General features: G+C 35.9%; 1 protein-coding gene across 5 annotated transcripts in view; it reads left to right on the top strand.

The window, feature by feature from the left end:
* Positions 1–22,050, top strand: part of LOC145687718 (prolyl 3-hydroxylase OGFOD1-like) — a 134,568-nt gene that overhangs the window by 43,594 nt on the left and 68,924 nt on the right. For 3 of the 5 annotated variants that reach the window (XM_081761170.1, XM_081761171.1, XM_081761169.1), the window contains one exon: positions 10,445–10,585. The exons of the other annotated variants lie outside the window; for them this stretch is intronic. In XM_081761170.1, the coding sequence (XP_081617296.1) occupies positions 10,445–10,585 (141 nt within the window). The remainder of the gene's footprint in view (positions 1–10,444; positions 10,586–22,050) is intronic. 5 annotated transcript variants of the gene reach the window in all.

The raw sequence follows: 22,050 nt of genomic DNA, 5'->3' as shown, positions 1-22,050 counted from the left end.
GACAGAGCGGGAGAAACTGAAATCCATTCTGGAGCTATCTGTGAATAAGGTTAAACTGCATATTGTCAATGTCCATTCTGCACTTAGCTATTTGATACAATGTTGTGTATAACTTGTAAGGTGTGCCATTAACGTTGGAACTAATTTAGTGTTACACTATTTTTGTTTCTTAAATACATGCAAGTACTTAGTATTATATGATATATTCAAATTTAATTATGTATATTAAGAGTAAATCATCTGGATTTTGATTTGCACACAATTTTCCTATGTCAACGATACATACGACTATAGAATTTCCATGTTATTATTCATATACCTACGTTACATGTTCTTCCATTGACTACTCTTCCAAACTTATAATTTTGATGAATGTTTTAGTGTTCTTTGTAGTGGGATCAAAGGAATATTATGGTGTTTCTTTAATTTTTAACATTAACCTTTGTAACATCATCTTCGTAGTAGTCGCTTGTGTGAATACTCACATATTCACGGAACAGGTTTATCATTGCAAATACATTGGGATGGTTTCTGGTTCAATTCCCAGACTTGGAAATGAATTGGCCATCAAGAAAATTTGTGTAAAAAAGCGCTAAGGATCTAGGATGGTATCGATAAATACCGGTGTAATAATATGGGTGTCTCATTTTCCACACCACGGGACAACTTCGTCTAAAGCAGCTTATTTGGGGGCTTTCATCACTGTCACTCTACTTCCTATAATTTTGATAGTTAACCTCCCTATTTTTTTTTTTTTTTTTTTTTAAACACTCTATATTTGTTTATATCGGAACCCCATACGTCTGGCAGGGTTACTTTTACAAAGTTTCTACTGATTTGTGAATGGGTAGCTCTTATTTTGCATCCAGGATCCATACAACTGATGTGTTGCTTACTTCTGATTGCACTGACGAACAATGTTCCCTTATCAGCAACAGTTAAATGCTACCACTACGAGTCTCGTCCATAACTCTTCCAATTACACGGAATTTGCCTATTTAAAATACAACCTTTGGTATGTGAAATCTGTGGCCTTCCTGTATGGTGATTGTTAGTACACAATTATTACACTCTAGCTCCATTCTCGAGATGTTAGGGTCACTTTTTTATTTTATTTATTTATTTATTTTTACTTTTAGCGGCCGTGCTCATATCTTTCAAATTGCAACAAACGTAAAACCAGATTACATAATGGATTCAGGGGAATTTTATTCGATAACTAACATTATCCCCTTTTCATTTGAAAATTTTACCTTGGTTCAATGTACTGGATGTCAAGATAGCGTGTATGAACTGGAAATTCCCTTAACATGGGATTATATTCTAATGTACAATGGAGGTTTTGGAATTTACGACATATATCCTCCGTTTCGGACAAGAAAGTGTGTCCTGGAACTTTTTGACTGTCTGTATATGAGATTGTATTTTTATTTTTCATTTATTTGTTTTTATCATCGTTTGTGAAGATATCTGAACGATTGTGCTTTAACGTGTCATCCTTGAATCTAAGGGTTTCAAACTATTGATGAAAGTAGCGACTGTTTCAAATGTCAATTTATATTCATGCTAAAAATTAGCCAAATATCTTTGAAAAGGCCTATATTATTCATTCGTACTTTCTTGAATTTTGCATACCAATTACCTACTCAGCTTATGGTTGTGAGTATAAGCATTGACTGGTAATTTTCACCTCCTTGTATAGTTGTCTTGAACAGGTGGCTCAAATAGACGGACGTACTTTTAAATGGTTCATATTTCTAATATGCTCTATATACCAAGGTTGATTTAAAAAAAAAAAAAATAAAATAAAAAAATAAATAAATAAATTTAAACCATTTCTTTTCGGAGAAGAAACTTAAATTGATATTCTAATTACCATCGCTTGCTGCATTTGTTTCACTTGTATACTACAAGATTTTAATTTCTGTACTTGTATTTACAACATAAACGGGAGATGTTAAACTTTCTTATATATACAACTAAATGAAATATAGATTTTTGAAGTAATTTATAGATTAACATGTTTTCTTAGTACTATTAATACATACTTGTTACGAAATTTTAGATGCATGTTATTATAAACAATTCACTAGACTACATTTCTGATTTTTAAAAATAAGAGTACATGTTTTATGAAATATCAATTAATCCACTTAAAGATGCATTAATTAAATACCAGAAATCACATCTCGTAGTTGGTGAATTAGTTTCCATCTGGACAAAATTTGAAACACAAGAGAGAAGTAATTTATTGAAAATACAGTATTTCATTCCGGTTTTATTACTATTTATTTTTAGAGATATGAAAAAAAAAAAAAGTCATCTCAGTATTTATAGATACATGACCTATGTCTTGGGTTAGCGATTATGCTAGCTTCAGTATTGAGAAATCTTAGGTTCAATCCCAGGATAAGACAATCGGAAGCAAGAATTTTCTTCAGTGCAAGAAGCATAGAATAGAATATTTTATTGTCATTGAGCTTTACAAGCAATAGACAACGTCCGAATGAGATATAGATATAGATATAGATATAAAAAAGTAATCATAACATGCAGACAATCAGTTGGTGGTGAATAGTACGAGGGAGGACCCAAAAGAAGCCGGACTTTCGTTCTAAAACAATAATTTATTACATTTTTTACAAAATTCTTTCAGTCTCCTTCAAAGTACTCTCCATTAAATGCGATTCATTTCTTCCATCTTCTTTCCCACTATTTGAAGCACCTCTGGAACTCTGGAACTTTTATATCATCCAATGCGCTCTACGAAGTTCTTTTTACAGCCTCTACGCCATCAAAACCTTTTCCTTTTAGATTTTGTTTAATTCTCGGAAAATGTCATCATGTTGGTCAAAAAGTTTGGATCACTTTCAATCTGATTTTTCAAGTCCTGGCTCAAATTCAGACGAATGATTTGATCCTGTGTGAGCAGGCGAGAAATAAACTTAGCGGCAACATGTCTTATTTGCAAAACCTCACGCTGGCACGAGCTCCAACTCACTCCTGCCTGTTTTGATATATCATCGATCATTAAACGACGATCCTCACTGATTTTGGGGCAGATTTGTTCAATGTTTTCGTCGTTTCGAAATTATGAAGAGCACCCAGAACGAGCATGATCTTCAACACTCATCTCACCACATTTAAAGCGCCCAAACCACTCAAAAAAGTGTGTGCGGTTCATAGTATCCTTCTTGAAAGCCTGTTGAAGCATTTGGTAAGTTTTCGTTTCCGATTTTCCAAGTAGGAAGCAAACACACTCCTTGTTCCTTTGAATCTCTCATAACGATTTCGCAGGCGGCAAACGAGAACAGTTGAGAAAAAACAATAACATGATCAAACGTTAACCTCCTACGCAGACTCCGCTTGGCCAACTGATCTGGGAAGGTCTCTACTAGACCCACCTAGCAGGAGAACTCTCGACTACGTCTAGGAACGGCAGCGCTCTTTCAATCCGGTTTCTTTTGGATCCTTCCTCGTATAATGAACAACCTAATAATATTTGAAATAAAGTGACATTGCAAATTACAACAGAGTTTCTTGATATTCACTAAACTCTTGAGTCGAGTAAAATGAATTCGTTATTAACCAATCATATAACTTTTTCTTATAAACCTTAAACGGAAACTGCTGTATGGAGGATGTTACCTAGGTAGTTTATTAAACAGCTTCGGTCCTATAACTAAATAACTATTTTTGATCTTCGATAATCTAGTAAAGGATACATCAATTTTCTTACACCGTCTAGTATTATATGTATGTACTTCATCCCTGAGTGTCATATTTGCCAGGTTTTGCTTAGTGTAAAGTAGCACTTGATAAATATATACATTAACTACTGTCATTATCTTAAGCCTGATAAATAGTGGTTTACCGTATTCTTTATCATGTGTTTCAACAATAATTCTGATGGCTTTCTTTTGCAAAACTAGGACATCATGTGCTTGGCTACTGTTATCCCAAAGCAAAATCTCATATCCAATTATGCTATGAAAAAATGCAAAATATGAATTCCTCATATACTCATAGGGAACTGTGTTTTTCAGTTTTCTTAACAGAAAGAGCACTCGGAAGAGCTTTGTACATACATATTTGGCATGTTGTTCTTAGGTTAGTTGGCTGTCTATACATATACCAAGAAATTTAACCTCAGATTCATCATAGTTTTCTCAATCATTGCAGTGATTGAGACTAAAGGTTACTTTTTTTTTTATCTTAATTTAGCACAAAACCATTTCTTTTAAACCAGGTCGGTGCCTCTTTTAATGCGCCTTGAGCTTCTGTATACACTTCTTCAAAGCTTGTATTTATGTTAAGTAGGGTAGTGTCATCCGTGTATAGAATTGATGTGATATTAGTATTTAGAAGCAAATCATTTATCATTATTAAAAATGGTACTGAACCCAGAACAACCCTGCGGTACCCCATATTTCACTTCTAAGATGTTTGAATGCATGTAGTTAACACTAACTATCTGTTTACGCTCATTTAAATAGGTTTTTACAAAATTTAAACTGCTGCTATGGAATCCGTAATACGCTGATTTATCACATAGGATTTTATGATCTACACAATCAAATGATTTAGCTAAATCGCAGAATGTAGCTAGAGCTAACCCTTATTTTCAAAAACTTCATATATTTTTTCGTTAGTGATTCTACTGCATCAGTTGTGAATTTCCCAGGCCTGAATCCAAATTGAGCTTCCAGATTTATATTTTGCTCAGTTATATGTTTATATAGCTGATCTTTAACAATAGTTTCCATAATTTTAGAAAAAAAAAAAAAAAAAAAAACGGAAGAAGAAATATTAGACGGTAATTAGACGAACACGATCGATCTCCTCTTTTGTATATAGGAATAACTTTTGCTATTTTAAGTGCTTTAGGAAAAATACCTTGAGAGAAACATTTATTGAAGCATATTGCAAGGGGTTTCGCAATACGATTAATAATAGCTTTTATAAGGTTGCTCTATATGTCAAATATATCCTTACTGTCAGAAATTTTCATTTGTTTTACTACTTTCATGACGTCATCAGGGCTAACATGGTTAATAACAAAAGAACTATTAAATGGACTATGTTGACTTAAATAGTGATACATATTTACATTAATATCTGCATTGTTTTTCTTGATTTCCTCTACGGAAGTAACAAAATACCTGTTAAGAGTATCAGGCGACAGCGTAACATTATTGTTATTATTACTATTGCTTACCTTGTTGATTATCTTCCATGAAGTTTTGCATTTATTTGATAATTCATTGCAGTTTTCATTGTATGTTGCTTTCGCTACCTTTATTGCAGATTTATGTTTACTCCTTTGAGACTTATAAATATCACTAGATTCACTAGTCATTTTTTTCTTATATATATTATAATACTGCATTACTTTAGCTTTCATAGCAGAGAGTTCTGGAGTATACAACGTCCTATTACTTAACTGGGTTTTCTTTGATGAATTATATCGGACCACCCTTTAGGTACACACATTTCAAAATATTTAGAAACTAGTTAAAAAAAAAAAAAAAAAGATCAAATGTATCGCTTACCTTTAAATTATCATACTTAATGTTTACATCCCAGTTTATACACGATAATAGTTAAATGAAACTGTGTAAGTTAGTTTCTGTGATGGGCCAAGTTGCTAAGAGTTTGGTGGTAGGAAAACTAAATTTGCAGGATTCTGCTTTTGTTTTACGTAGATTGACTAGCACGGCATGATGATCTGAAAAAGAAAATTGACATACATTACTGGTTAAATATTCCGTTTTTACATTGGTAAATGCATTATCTAAGCACGCTGTGCCTTTTAGTTGGTTTTCGGTTAACCAATGAAGATTATGTTGTCTGAGTAGATTTAGTAACTCATGAACAGTTCCTTTGTCAGTAGTCACATCAAAATGTGTATTTACATCGTCTCCCTTTTACTACCTCATATTTATGCCAGTTGCTGAGAAATGCCAATAACTTCTCCAATTTTTTCTAAAAAAAATATTTAGATTACCATCAGAGTTTTATAAAAGAGATACGATTATTATCTTGTACTGATCCAGAAAATTGCAGTTGACTCAAATTCACGTTCAGTATTAAGGAAAGTTATATCTAATTTGACGATATTCTATGTGATTATTAACATAGATAGCGACCCTACAATGTATGTAGATACTCCTACTGTAACTATTTGCCGTTATAAAAACATCTATATTGTTGTATTGGAGTACAATATATGATCAAAAGGCTGAGAGCGATACCTTCCCAACGGTGCAAACTGAGCGGGCGTAGACTAATAGTAGTATTATTGCTTCGCAATCAAGAGAACCTGGTTCGAATCCGGTAGCCAGCCATCCTGAAGAAAGGTTTTCCTCAGCTTCATCAGGCGAGTATGGTCATGGTACCATTAAATATAAGCCTTGGCCGATTTCCTTTCTCATTGTTGTTGTGTTAATTGTCAATTTTTCCATTGTAAATTGGCGTCGCAGACTGTATGTAACTGGAAGCTATTTTAGAAAAGTAAGAATTCTTTACTTTGCTCTAATAATGCACAGACTTTCATTGTCATTAGGGTCCAATCATAAAATAGTAAGTGCTTATTATAACATTTGCATACCCGTATCTTTTATACTTATATATATATATATATAGGCGCATCCCAAGGGGGGCTATAGTTCCCCCCCTTGACACTCAGGTATACTCTGAATAAAATGAGCTTGAATCCTGCTTTACACTGAATAAAGCTGGAAACTATGGTTTAGCCCCTCCCTTGATCATATCCTTGATCCGCCATTGTATATATATATAAGTTTAAACGTGCCAACCCTGGTATACAGCTCTTTTTTCTCTTAAGATTATTATTTTGTTTGTATTGAGTAACATTTTTGAGTGCAGAGGCTGTATAAGATTAACATCGTATCCAAACTATATATTGGATAATTTTCTGTTAGTCTCTTTTGCCATTGTAAAATTAGTCAATTTTGTTGCTCTGCACAATCAGTAGCTAAATTTATATCTTGCTTGTGAGAATACCTTTGACAGTAACTCGTAGTGACTTTACAAACACCTGATATATTGTCAGTACAAAGCAATAAATATCTAATCGAAGCAATAGTCAGTCAACGAAGGAAGAGTTGATATATATATATATATATATATATATATATATATATATATATATATATATATATATATATATATATATATGGTTTCTCAAAAGTTCCCTGACATAGGGTAGCTGTGTTATTATCAGAGTTACAACAAATGTAAAAGAGGGAAACCGTCTCCAAATGTGTTTTTCAATATAAAGTTTTTTTTTTTTTTTTCGGACGAGTCGTTTGGGTTGTACACTTTTTATGCGCCCAATGTTAAATGAAAATGCAACGTTACCATTTACCTGAACCCACAACATAAGTGAATGTAGTTACTGTCTTGTATACTAACATGTCGATGGCCAGCCCCCATTTAAAACAGTAACTTTAGAGACACTCTGTGTGTATATATATGGTGTAGTTTGTAATTTTGAAGTTTGGCATAATTGTGGCGGGAGTGCCCTGTACGACATACTAAAGGTACCCGAGTGTGCAGGCGTCGGCGGGCAATGGATAGGAGGTTTAAAGTAGTTTTTGTTTTCGATGTTTTGTTAAATATCTCAAAAACTACGGAGTCTAGCAGAAAGTTTTCAAGCAAAACATTAAACTACATTAAATTTGCTACGAAAATAGTCATATACATTTATTTTCATAAGATCGAAAGTTTGGAAGATATAAAAGGATAAAAGGTTCATATTTTTAAATATATATCAGCTAAAAGTGTCCAGGTAATTCTTCAGAAGAAAAATATCCTCATACCTATATAATAATATATGAAATGCGACTCGTGCAAAGGTGGTTCACGCCGTACCCGGACATTAGTGTCTGTGCACCACAAAGGGTGTGTATTGCCTTCATATATTATTATATAGGTATGAGGATATTTTTCTTCTGAAGATTACCTGGACACTTTTAGCTGATATATATTTAAAAATATGAACCTTTTATCCTTTTATATCTTCCAAACTTTCGATCTTATGAAAATAAATGTATATGACTATTTTCGTAGCGAGGTAGGTGAGAAAGGGCTAGAGGGGTTAATAAAGGCAAGTATTGCAAGGAAAAAAAATAGGTAGGTTTTAGAGAGAAGAAAAATGTTATTCTTCATGTTCCTTGCAGTAAACAATACTCAAGACTTTAGTAAGTGTTTCCGGGCTATCAGCCAGGTGCAGACATTGACATCCGACGTTTGGAATGCAGACATTTCATTCGAAACGTCGGATGTCAATATCTTCACTTGACTGATAGGCCGAGAACATTTACTAAAATCACGTCACCAGGAAAAAATAACCTTCAACATCGTGTTCTTCCCTCTGCACTCTTCATCCATTGTCGTGTACATTGTAGCTGGTAATAATGTTAGTATAATGCACGAGCACTAGACCAAAAGGGTACGTCTGCACACTCTCGGAGCGTTAGGAAAACGAAGCAATGTGTGGAATGGAACACGCAATCGACTTGTACAAAAGCGGCCCGCACAGTAGTGTGTTTGTGGACAAAGTTTGTGTATAGCCTTTGTATATTATTGTACAGATATGAGGTGTTTTTCTTCACTCTTTTAATTGATTTTACCATTACAATAACTTTTTGAAATATGAACTTTCTATCCCCCCTTTATCTTCTAAACCAGTGGTTCCCAACCGGTGTGTCGCAAAATTTTGAATTTAATGAACCAATTAGAATCACTTTTTGAGACAGACTGTAACGGTCAATTCTTCCAAAGGCAGCAAAAATACCCATTACTACATAGTCACTACTTTATAGAAATTTTTAGTTTTATATTATTATCAGTAGCGTACGGAAAGGGGAGGGATTCGGAGTTTTAACCCCGTTGAGCAAGATATTGTGGGAAAACAAACGTTAATATATTAAGGTATATTCATACAAAAATCGTGCTTGTTCTAAAAGGATATGAGATCGAGTGTAATCTCCTTGATGAAACTGCGTAGACCGCTGACTATTATAGTATAATTTTTAAAAATTCAAACAAGTGTATCGCGATGTCATAGGCGTGCACTAAAGTGTGTCATAAGTCAATAATATAGGTTGGGAACCGCTCTTCTAAACTATTGATGCTATGAAGATAATGTATAGAACTATTTTCGTAGGGAACTTAATGCAGTTTAATTTTGTACTTGAAACATTTTCGCTAGAGCTCATAGTTTTTGAAATATTTAAGAACCTTGAAAAGTACCTATAAAAGTCTCTTCTCCACTTCCAGCCGACCTTGCGCCTTCAGTGATCTTGTAGGATGTCGTTTAGGGAAATCCCCTTCCCTTCTCCCCAACAACTATACCAAATTCCAAAACTACAAGATTTATTTTTTCTAATTAGCGATTTTTTGGCTATTGTTGGGTGGTTTGCAAGTAAGTGTATTGAAGTAAGAAAAGTAAGAGAAGAATACGAACAACATAAATTTTATTCAGGGAGCATAACAATGTTTCAGATAATACAGTGCGATTCAAAAGTCTCCGAACTCTGAACTGAATTTCTTCAAATTATTTAGAGATTGTAGTGATGCACGAGATACGTTACACACAGTGGAATATTTACATTTTACATCAACTACAATACACTTTAACTGTGAAAATGTTAGCTTACTTTTATGAAATGTTGAAAATGACTTCCATTAACTTCATGAATTGTCACCTGGACATAAAACTACGCTGCAATAATTGTCTCGCGAAAACGGTTAAGTAGTGCATATACCGTTAGCTTTATCTGGTATTGGAATACCAGGAAACTGCTGCTGAAAGATACCGCAGCAATTTTTGTATAAGTTTGGTGCAAAATATGCTTCTACTAAGCAATTCTGTTCTTGCAGAAGACGGAAAACTTGCTGACTTTCCTTCGTCCTTGACTTCTTGCCAAGTCATGCGGTGTCATTTGACGCTACTGTCTATTTGGTAGGAAATATTTTCCAAGGTCCTCACAAATTTCGCAAGCAATAATACTTGTAAGTACCTTCACATTCTTCTGTTATTATGTTTCCTCAGAGTTCGGTATTTTTTTGTTATCGCACTGTAATTTCATACCATTTTATTAAAAATGTTTAATATGTTTACACCAGAGTGAAACACTTGATTAATTTCCAAGTGTTCAATTGAAATTACTTCAGGTTCATGGAAGTACCAGAAGCAGGTAACAATGATGGAGTTACATAAGGTAGAGCCACATCGCAAGCGGGAGATAGAGATTGAGTACGCACTATTCGAGCGCGTTTGATTTTCCTGTTATTTTATTGTTGCATGTTTGCACTTTTTAATGTATTCGTTTGTGGTTTTCAGAGATTATACAGTAATTTTAATATTCTAAGTGAGAAAATAAGTTTAGTACAATGTTGATTCTTCATTTTTTAGGTTGCAGAGATCGTATCAAATAATAAAAACAGATATACTATCAGCACAGTGTTCCATTCAATAAATACAAGAACGAATGCTGCTAATAGTGAGCAGAAGACTCTGCCGTTAATACCTCGCTACTTTGCGGAAGATGCAGATGTGAGTAAGCCTATATCTTGATGATGAGATGCATGTTAGATTAGAACTTTGGATGTGATACTTTGTGAGGCTGATGGTATAAGTCGTCAGTTTGGGGTGAAATGAACCACTATAGTCTTCATTCCGTTGGTCTGGATCTTCCAGGAATTAGATGTAGTGGCGTAAGTACACTGTTAGGTAACGTGTATTGCAGTGACTGACGAATGTTGCGACCACAAGCGTAGTAGGAAGATATGTCGTACAAATGATGTGATAGACAAGAGCCTCCTTTCACCTGCGCACGTATCCTGAAGAGAAAGTTGATGTGTGCTTTCGTGAATGAGCCGAAAGATTCTATTGCGGATAAAGGACAATAGTAGTATAATTTAATAGTCTATCGGTTGATAATCAGTTTGTGCTTAATGATCAGTGTATCGCGCTACACGTTATTTAACTCCTTTTCCACTTCGTATGAGTGATTGGTTAAGTAGAATTTAACGTGGGATCCGAACCACATAGGTTCCCACCGGGAGTCAAACCCGGATCTCCAGCCCAGCGCTAAAGACGCGTACGCTAACCAAAGGCTCATGAGGAAGCTCTTCATTTCGTATGGTATGATCCTTCTTGTTCTATTGGTGTTATGTATTCCGCCACTCTCACCAGTTGGTGGACGGAACTGTGGCCTGCGCAAAACCTAACTGGTGTTCGAGGTCAGTTGAAGGTTCTTGATGTTTTGTAGCACCCTTCGTTGGGGAGAGGGCTTTGAACCCTTTGTTAAAGTTTAACAGCAGGCTTATTGGGCCAGTCGTCACTTGTCTGGCTTGGGAGTCGTTAAAATACGGGCCTACTTTTATTTGATGGGGGAATGGTCGGTTGGAAGAATTGTGTTTTAGATTCTGCAGTCGAGCGATTGTCAGGAATTTATTCGGTTCTGCTGCGTGTTGTGGATGGAGAAGTAATACCCATTGGGTTTACAGAAGCTGCTGACAGAAGCGTTTTAGCGAGAGGCTTAATGGGAACGATAAGCTCAACTTCAACAATAATGTTGGATTGGTTTCTTACATGACTGCCGAGAAGTACTGCTTGCTCATTCGCAGAGAACATAAATTCATATGGTCTCCGCAGTGAGTGGCTATATGGAGTCGTGGGTGGCCATATAATGCTAGTTTCGAGAAATTTCTACCTAAGAACTAATACTCTTTAATAAGGGTATTTAGTGCATAAAGAACGCGGCGTTGCAAACATTTGTCAAATCGACTTGTTGAAGAATTGCAGATAGTTTTTATAGTAGGTGCCGTGTTCGATGCTATGGCGTCCGTCCGAACTGAACGCTAGAAGTGAATTATAGCCGCTATGTGGAAGTCTAAAGTGAGAGGTGTGAGTGAAGCAGACAGTGAAAATTGTAAGTTCGGTGTTTTAGGGCTGAGTGTCATACTTAAACACAATTGTGGTAATTACGTGAGAAAAAATAAAGATGGAAAACCAATTAACAGACACAGCTTATTCATTTTCATTGTTTTTCATGTAGTTTTGCGTGCTCAGAAAAGGTTAAACAAATCATTATAGACTGTAAGATACACTGTCTGTTTGTTATTTTAAATAATGTTAGAATCATATGTTTTCATTTTCTTTGTCCACATTGGAACTGACTTTATATATGTCTAGAGATGATTATCAAAATAGCGGATACGCCTTAGCAGAATGGAGTTTAATTTGACTAACAGGACATTATACTACCTATAATGTAGTTCGTATTCGTAGCGAAATTTAGGCATATAACTCGTGAATCTAGTTCTGAGGAATAGTGGAGTATTCTTAATACAGTGCAGCGTAGCCCTCAGCTGCTTCAGCAGTAATGGAAAGGTAAGTATGGTGTCGGATTTGCTGCTCTAAAATTGTACATCAGTGTTCAATGATATTCACGTCGGATGATTGAACGGACCAGGACGAGAGTTCATTTTGATGTTTCTGAGGTTACGCCTGCAGAGGTCAAGCTGTGCGCATATTGATACATTGTCATCTTTGAAGTTAGGGCGCACCCACACGGAGGTCCATCGGGTCCAGACTTCCCTCCAACTTCGTAACTTGACTAACATTTGTACACTGTAACACAACTATACTTGTTTAACAGAGAAATGATTGATGTAGACTAAAAATTTGATTTTACATCTCGTATATACTCTTTTTTTTTTCTTTCTTATAAAAATAATCTAGTTTATATATATATAAGGAAATAGGTGGCATTAATTAACAATCTATATTACAAAATTGAAAGTGACTATGTTTGTGACTTAATCTCTTGAACCGCCTGACCGATCTCGATCAAATTTTTGACGTAGATGCTGTTCTGGCCTGGGAGTGGTTTTAGCTATTCACATTGACGGTAGAACTTAGGGGAAGGGGAATTATAGAAGAAAATAAATAAATAAAATAAAATAAAACTTAATAACTCTTGAACCGGAGACTTCACAACAGGGGCGGATCCAGGACGGACTTCTGGGGGAGGGGTTGTAATACTGTTACTTACAGCTACATTTAAACGACCAAGCTCGATCAAATTTTCAACATAGATGAGGTTCGTGATTGAACTGTTTTTTTATTATTTCACTTTGACGGAGCAACATAGGAGAGGGGCAGATATACTAAAATCAATATTTATAAAAATAAAAGTGACTGTGTTCGTGAGTTAATAACTCTTGAACCACCCGATCAATATCAATCAAATTTTCAACATAGATGAGGTTCGAACCTGGGAAGTTTTTGTCATTTCACTTTGATAGTAGATTTTAGGGGAGGGGAAGGGGAGAAGGATAAATATATGAAAATGAATAAAACTTAATAACTCTTAAACCATCCAACCGATCTCGATCAAACTTTCAACGTAGATAAGGTAGAAATGACTGTCTTTGTGACTTCATCACGTTTAAACCACCTGACCGATCTTAACCTAATTTCAACATAGATAAGGTTCGGGCCTGGGGTGGATTATGTCATATCACTTTTACGGTAGAACTTAGGGGAGTAGGAGGGCAGGGGAGATATATAAAAATGAATAAAACTTTAATAACCATCTAAGCGATCTCGACCAAACTTTCAACGTAGATAAGGTTCGGGCCTGTGATGTTTTCGTCATTTCACTTCGACGGTTAAACGTAGGGGAGGAGGAGGAGGAAATATATGTAAAAAAAAAATAAATAAATAAATAAAAATAATAATGAAAGTGACTGTCTTTGTGACATCATCACTCTTGAACCACCCAACGATCAAATTTTCAACACAGATGAGGTTCGGACCTCAGATGGTACTTGTCTGTTCAGTTTGATGATAGAACTTAGGGGAAGGGGAGGAAGGAGTTAAAAATAAATAAAACTTAATAACCCTTGAACCAAACGATCAATCTCGATCAGATTTTTAACATAGATGAGCTTCGGAACTCAGATGGTACTTGTCTGTTCAGTTTGATGATAGAACTTAGGGGAAGGGGAGGAAGGAGTTAAAAATAAATAAAACTTAATAACCCTTGAAGCAAACGATCAATCTCGATCAGATTTTTAACATAGATGAGGTTCGGGCCTAAGATGCTTTTATCATTTCACTTTGACGGTAGAACTTTGGGGAGGGGAATAGAAGGGGAAATGACCGATATTAATGTCGAATTCATAGTTTTCGGGGTCACTGAGATAAATAGTGACACTTCCGATGCCGTTTAAATCCAAATTCAGCCCGTAGTTTGGGGGAGAGGGAGGGTGGAGATATATAAAAATGCTCGAAATGACTAATATCAGTGTCGAGTTCATAGTTTTCGGGGTCGCTGAGATGAACAGTGACATTTTTCGATACCGTGCCCCACAACATGGGTAGGGGAAGGGATATATAAAAATCATCGAAAATGACCGATATCTAAGAGCGCTTTAATAATAGTAAAAATTGACTGACTAACGGAACATATTACTATTTTTTCTTAATTTAACACAACATCGATACTACATAGACGTATTAGACCCCCTCAAAAAAATTGTACCCCTGCCAACAAAAATTTCTAGGTGCGCACCTGTTTGAAGCTGCGTTGTTGTTAGGAAGCAATATTGTAATATACAAGATATCTCAAAAGTTCCCTGACATGGGGTAACTGTTATTATCAGAGTCACGGGCGTCTCTGGCGTGGGGAACAGGGGGGACGCGTCCCCCCAAATATTTTGAGTACGAGATAAATGAATCAATGCTGAAACTATTTAGATCTATATGGAAGAAGTAAAAATATATGCAGAACAAATTAAAGTTATTTCTGTTCTTAAACATTAGGTTAATGTGATTAGGATGTCCGCCTGACATGTGTCACTTTCAAAGAAAGATTTTTTTTTTTTTTTTTTAAAGTTACTCTTCTTGGTTAGTCAAAGTAGTCTCGGCTGCAGGCACACAATTTGTTCATTGCTTAACCAGTAGGTCTAACAATTGGTTTCCATGACGAAGGGAGACTGGAGAAGGGAAGGAAAGGATGTATAGAAAGTTTATCTGTGAATTAAGAAGGAAAATCTACAAAGACAGGAAAATGCGCAATAGAAACGGAGGTGACAGGACTAATTTAAAAAGATATAGAAATTTGAATATTATATATGAGAGTAAATTTCATGCGAATACTGTAGAAGGGCAGTAAGGGACAACTACTATGACAATATAGAAACTAAAGATAGAAATGTGTGTTTAATGAGCGAACTGAATTTGAGGAAGATGGAAAGAATACATTGAGGAGCCGGATGACAGCAAGAATAAACTACATTCTAGACGAAACGGAAAACGAAGTAAACGAGGCAGATTCATTGGACAAGTTCAAAAACATACAGCAAAATGAAAAAACAAAAAGGTAGATAATATACCTTTCGAGTTTATTGAGATTTAAGAATACAGAAGAAGAATGAAAATCAAAAAAATTGAAATTAGCAATCAAATCAAGTGTCATCGTCAAACTTCTTTCAAAGAGTTAAGATTTTGTTAGCTAAAAAATCGAAATATATATGAAAATTATAAAATTACACTGCTGCAAATGCGTTTAAGAATACTGAGCAGGAATTCACCGGTAGGAATGTCAAGGTGAAGAAATTACCTAAGCATCATATTATATATAAACTTAATTTTTTTCGGTAAGTTGTCTACCAGTAATGGAAGAAAATTATGAATTGTGTTGCTAAAGGTAGAAAAAGCGGATGCCATTAGTACAGTAGATTCCAGTTTACTCATAATTTTGACATAAATTTAGATTGGGTCTACTAGCTTTCTATTCGTCCCTGTCCCCCCAATTTAACATGCCAGAGACGCCCTGATCAGAGTCACAACAAAGACTCAACAGAGGTGCAACCGTTTCCAAATATGATATTTTCAATCTAAAGTGAAGATTTTTTTTTTTTTAATCGGACCAGCCGTTTAGGCTGTACACTCTTTATGCGCCCAATGTTAAATGAAAATGCAACGTTGCCATTTACCGGGAGGTGAATAAATTTTGTAAGAGTTTGATGAATGGGAGGATGTTTGAAATGGGGGCTGACCATCGACACGTTAGAGTAAAAGACAGTAACTTCATTCACTTATATTGTGAGTCGCGGTAAGTGGCAACGTTGCATTTTCATTTAACATTGTGCGCATAGAGAGTGTGCAGTCCAAATTTTCAGTTAACATTGGGCGCATAAAGAGTGTACAGTCCAAACGGCTCATCCAATTAAAAAAAAAAAAATCTTAGAGACGGTTTCCCCTCTTAAACTTTGTTGTAACTCTGATAATAACCCTATGTTGTTACCCTATGTCAGGGGATTTTTGAGACACCCTGTATGTTGCACGACGTCATCTAAATTATCCATCTAATCAATGGCAGTAATTTATTCTTCGAGGGTAATAATAAGAGCAAGAGAATATCATGAAATTTCGTCCTGCACCACCACATGGCCTACGCCACGTTTAACGGTAGATAGTAGACGCCTACATCGCTTTGGGCGTCCTCCATGCAGAAACCCGTTTTTTTCCCTCTAAATTATTATTATTATTATACTTTAGCTCACCCTGCTAATCTAGTGGATAGTGCGTATGCGTTTGCTACATGTGGTTCCGGATTCGATTCCCGGTGGGAGCACAAAAATTTAATTTTACAACCACTCACATTCATTAATATCTATCTCCTTTAGCCTAAAGGGCGTAACCATGGGACGTTAAACTAAAAAAGAAATCATTTTATATTCGCGTTATGTTTTCTCAGTATTATCTGTCGACGGTACTGCTTTGGTAACAATAATACAAATATAGCAACCTGGCCGCGAATGTTCGGTTACGTAACTTTTGTTAGACGGTAGTTGTAGAAACTGATCAACCTATATACACTTTGGCTTCTGCAATGATCTCTACTGTATTAGTTCTACCGCTGTTTGTGGACATCCTGTAATGTTGTGTGATCCTTATCGTAAGCTTGGGTTTCGTTCACTATTCCTCTTCTCTGATTATATCTCGCCACAAGTTCTGTATACCATCATCTGGATAATGTTGCTGTCTATACATCTCAACATAATTGCTCAACTAAACGCGTACAAACAGTTCATTGCTTTGAAAAGTTTCCAGAAGTCTGTAGTTTACACTGCGAATGTCGGGTGATGAATCCGTATCGTCTTGCGTAATACTATCACAAGCATTAACACAGAAGAATTCCAGTACTTCGATTTTATTTTATATATATGTAGTATGCAATTATTATAAATGTGAATTTTATGTGTATAGTTGAAACAAAGGAATCCCGAAGTTGTAATTGGATATAAATTACCAGAAAATACTCAAGGCAAAACCAGACACATTGAGAAAGTACATTATAAGCTTTTTCACTAAAACACTTCATCAGACAGATGAGATTATGTAGGGAGAAAAGGGAAAGAAAAATTGAACGAACGAGGAAAGCTGCCTTAACTTCATGCCACATTCACTTCAGGATCCCTTGATGTTACTAGGCTGAAAGCAGTTGGAATTCATTATAGGACGATAAAACTAGTGGGAGGGGTAGGTCAGAGGAACAGAGAAGTAAATACATGAAGAATAAAACACAAAATAATAATTAAAAACCAGAATGTGATATCAAATAGAAAAACGTCAGAAAGTATAACCTAGTAAATAAAAGTAGATGTTAATGCAGAATCAAAACTGTCTAGGAGAAATAATTGTAAATAATATAAATATAGAAATTTACATATGTATACATAAAATAATTTATGGTGAACTGAATGAGTGTAGAGGTGGAATGTAATTGTCTTTCTTTCTCTTTTTGAGGGACTGGAAGAGTCTTATTATTATTTTTCAAGATATTTACGCAGAATGTGTGGCCGAATATGCTGTTGTAAATGGAATGTGTGATTGTGTATTCTGCGACAGATAGATGGGTAATTTAAGGTCTGCAGGAGCATTTGTGATTGTTGATGCGAATTGGAAAAGACTTATGTTTCACCAACACAGAATACTGGACTCATTTTAGATTCTAAATAAAGTTTGAAGAATAGGGTAGGAAGTGTGTTATCTTTCTGATGTGATAGCATCGACTATGAGACATGTTTTACTTTCTCGGTAGAGGTGCGTAATGTTTTAAATGACCAGTTCTCGTAATGATCATGCAAAAGTTGCCGCGGGAGGGTTTTGGAAAATAATTTTAGGGCGAGTCGGGAAAGCTTTCACATTTTCAGTTCACACATTCACAGATTATGGAATAAGGAAGCTTTATTAGTTTGTTCACGGATTGAAGGCTGGAATGATGTTTGATAAGGAAGTTCGAAGTTGAGGTTTTGTACAGTATATAGCTAGCTAGATAAATATACAGATATATACATGCACGACTGAGTTCTGTAGCAATTTTAAGATTTTGAGAGAGTGCCTCTGGCTCAAGAGTGCTAACGAGAGAATCTTCAGGTAGTTGTTTAGAAGACATGATTTCGTTCCGTTCTTCGACTAATCAAAGCCTAGAGTAGGAAACGTTTCATAAGGTGAGATTCGGATTTCTTGATGTATAGATACTGCATGCTGTTGGTAGGTTTGATGTGTACGTCAGTCTGGAGATGTTCATTTCAGGAATATGTGTATGTGGTTGGAGAAATAAAAGGTGCATTTGAGTGGATACTTATTGTTTAGAAACTGTTCCACGACTGATTTGCCGTGGATCCGTATTAAGAAGATGTCTGCGAATCGAAGATATGGAAAGGCTGAAAAAATGTGATGATGAGCGCAGGTTTGTTATTACAGGTGTCCCATGGCGTTTGAAGGAGCTATGTGAGTATCCATGGCAGTATCGTGGAGTTGAATATAATGATTATTTCCAAGTGTGGAATTGATCAGGATAAACTGGGCAAGTTGGATTGGGAATTGTGCCCTGTATTTTGGGGTTCGGAGTGTAAGAAATCTTGGAAGGCTAGGATGATAATTGGAGGTAGATTTTCGATAATTGAACAGAAAAGGATGTGAAGTGATTTATGTTTTTGACAAAATTAGTAAAGTAACCACTAGAGTCAAGATTAGGGTCACTATTTATATGATTCCAGTTACTAGCACGTTGCTAATTTGACAACCATTTGTTTTCCCGTTGTACGGCAAAAAGCATTCACCTGCTATTTGTATCAATGCGTAAGCGATGTTACCAAGCGAAGATCCAATCAAAATTTCTGACCAGAACTCACTTAAAACATACTAATTATTTAGATATATAGTGCTTACTAATTATTTCAATAATTTAGTGCTTTTATTTATGTATTTATTTATTTATATATAAATTCACTAGGACAGCTATCCGAAAGTGGAGTAACAAAAGCTATGCATATAAACACAAATTAGAAACAATATAAAGACGTAATAAACATTTCAGGAATATGTATACCTCATACGATATACGCTTCCTGCATATTAAAATAAGCTGTTCAGATTTAATTTCAGTTGTGCGGTTACCGGTACTCTTGATAAAACGAAGAAATAAAACATTTAATTGTCTAAGCGAAATATGCTAATATGCTGTATCTACGCGACTTAATCTATAAATTAATTAAATAAAATACGTTCTTCTGATAAGTAAAATAAATACCAATTAAAACAGCGTCATTGTGCATATTTTTAACTGCGAATATTCTAGGTTTAATGTGCAAACTACCTGAAGGATGAGGGGTAACCTCTCTTGCGATATGTATGTTCGCAGACGTGTCTTCTAATCTGTGTGAACACGGCGCAATGTCGCAGGTGTGATTTGTGCGCATATATTCTGTATCTGTTGCTTCAAATCATCCAGATTCCTAATCTTTTTCGCCATATACCATTGCATTTATGTGATCTCATAGGGAAATCTCAAGTGGTGATAAATCAGGTGATCTGACAGGCCATTCCAGTGGCCCACGTCCATCAATCCATCAACCAGGAAGTCGTTCATCTAGATACTGCAATCCATAATGATGTAGCGCCCCATCATGTTGGTAAAAGAAATAAAGAAAATGATGTAGCGCCCGTCTTTCCCGGGACGGACACTGGGGAAAGAATGAGTTGCTCTTTCATGTCCAAGTAATGCTCTGCAGTTGAAGTGCCAGGAATAACAAAAGGGCCAATGATGCATGTCCCTCATATCCCTGCCCACACCATAATTTTCCCTGCATCAACCATTTTACACAAATCTTGTAGACCAGTAGCGTAGATTCTGTTTGTTTACCTGCTCTGTAACATAAAAAAATTGTTTCATCGGTGTGTAAAATTTGCATTGCAATCTTAAAGTCCTGCCGTAATTGTTCCACTACCCACTCAGAAAATTGCACTTTCCGATATAGGTCATCCTCAGAAAGATGTTGCTGCAGCTGCAACTGTAAGGATGCCATTTACGTGTCTGCAAATGGGAGTTTGCTTGACGTTGAATTCTAGTGATTATCTGCGTGTGCTGCGCTGTGGGGACTTCACAGACGATACGAGCACTGCTGTAGCTGTGCCTTCGACAGTGACAGTTTTGGGTCTATTTGATCGTGGCTTGTCCTCGACTGTACCTGTCTCTTCTTACGTGGTCAGTAACTGTGCCGCTGCAACGTACGAAACTGGAGCGTGTTGAGAATGCCTCTTATTGAAATTACAAGCTACAGCACGAATACTTCACCACCCAACATCTTGATGATCTCGATGCGGTCGGCTTTGGCAAATGGCGTGGATCAGCACCTGGAAATAAGAGATAAATTTGAGTTTCATGTAATTATAAATTCATAGTTATTACAGTCACGTTAAATGTGATTACACCATTGAGTTTCTCTTATAATAAAATTGTAGTCCTTTTCCGTACATCACGACAGCCTTCCAATTTAAAGCTTTTTGAGCGAGATTCAAATTGCGGACAGCCGTTCACCTGACACGCACCATAAAGGTTCCTCCTCGGCGTTACGTGTCCCTATAATTACCAATTCCTGCTATCTACACTCGCTTTCATTTTATAAGGAGTGGTAAGGGACTTTTGACTCAACTTGTTAAATAATTAATTGTCATAGCAAAGAATGCATACTCTTTTGTGGCCATGGTGGCTGAATGGTAGAACGCGAACGTATAGTGCGTCGATTCCATAGTTGGATTCTAGCTGGCGCCGACTTTGTATTGGGCAAATACTGTCTGCGTAGGTTTTCTTGGCGTTGCTTCGTTTTCTTCACTGTTATTATTCCACTTTTCGTTCTTTACTAGCATCACTGTTCCCCTTACCCTTGGTGGATAATCGTGAGACTTTAAATTGTAAAAAAAAAAAAAAAATATATATTCTCTTTTGATTGAAAGACAGGAATGTAGTGGTAGGCGTAAGTGGACATAGACTGATTTTGTTTAAGAAGTATTCAGAGGCTTCCAAGCAATGGTATTTGGGGGGTAATTGGCACCGCTGGGAGGAACATAAATATTTATATATGTAAATATTAATATTGTAATTAATAAAAGAGTTGTAAATTCAAGGTTTATTTTCCGTCTATCTGAAACCAATAAACTTAGTAGCAAGACAGTGAATTTGCTTGGGAGAGCCATCTGCTTTCAGACGACACGTGAAAACAGGAAGTCTGTTGATGGAGTTAAGTAACGTGTATAGACCTCAATACTTTTTTTTTCGGTTCTGAAGATGCCAGTAATAACCAGGTTTGTTAGAACATGACACTTAGCACAATGAAAGATTGTGTGTGTATGTGTTCTGCAATATTCATTTTATTGGAGATCTGTTCATCACTGTTAGTGGATGTACAGATGTTATCAGAATAGTAGAAATACCTGAAGGAAGTGCAACTTGTGAGATTAGTATGGTGTTGGACCACTTTTCGACGTGACATTAAATGGAGTCATAGAGGTCGTGAGTGGAAGCAATTAGAAAAATTACACAATTCTGAGTGCAGTCCATTACTCAATTCATGAGAGAGGATGGAGGCAAATGCACCGGATTAGTCGCTCCAAAACGGACCACAGATGTTTAATTCCGAGAATTGGGTGGACCAGAG

Source organism: Thermobia domestica, chromosome 6, assembly GCF_964235325.1.
Source record: "Thermobia domestica chromosome 6, izTheDome1.hap1.1, whole genome shotgun sequence".
NCBI lineage: Eukaryota > Metazoa > Arthropoda > Insecta > Zygentoma > Lepismatidae > Thermobia > Thermobia domestica.
Note: the sequence above shows the minus strand (reverse complement) of the source record. Positions and strands in the feature narration are given on the sequence as shown.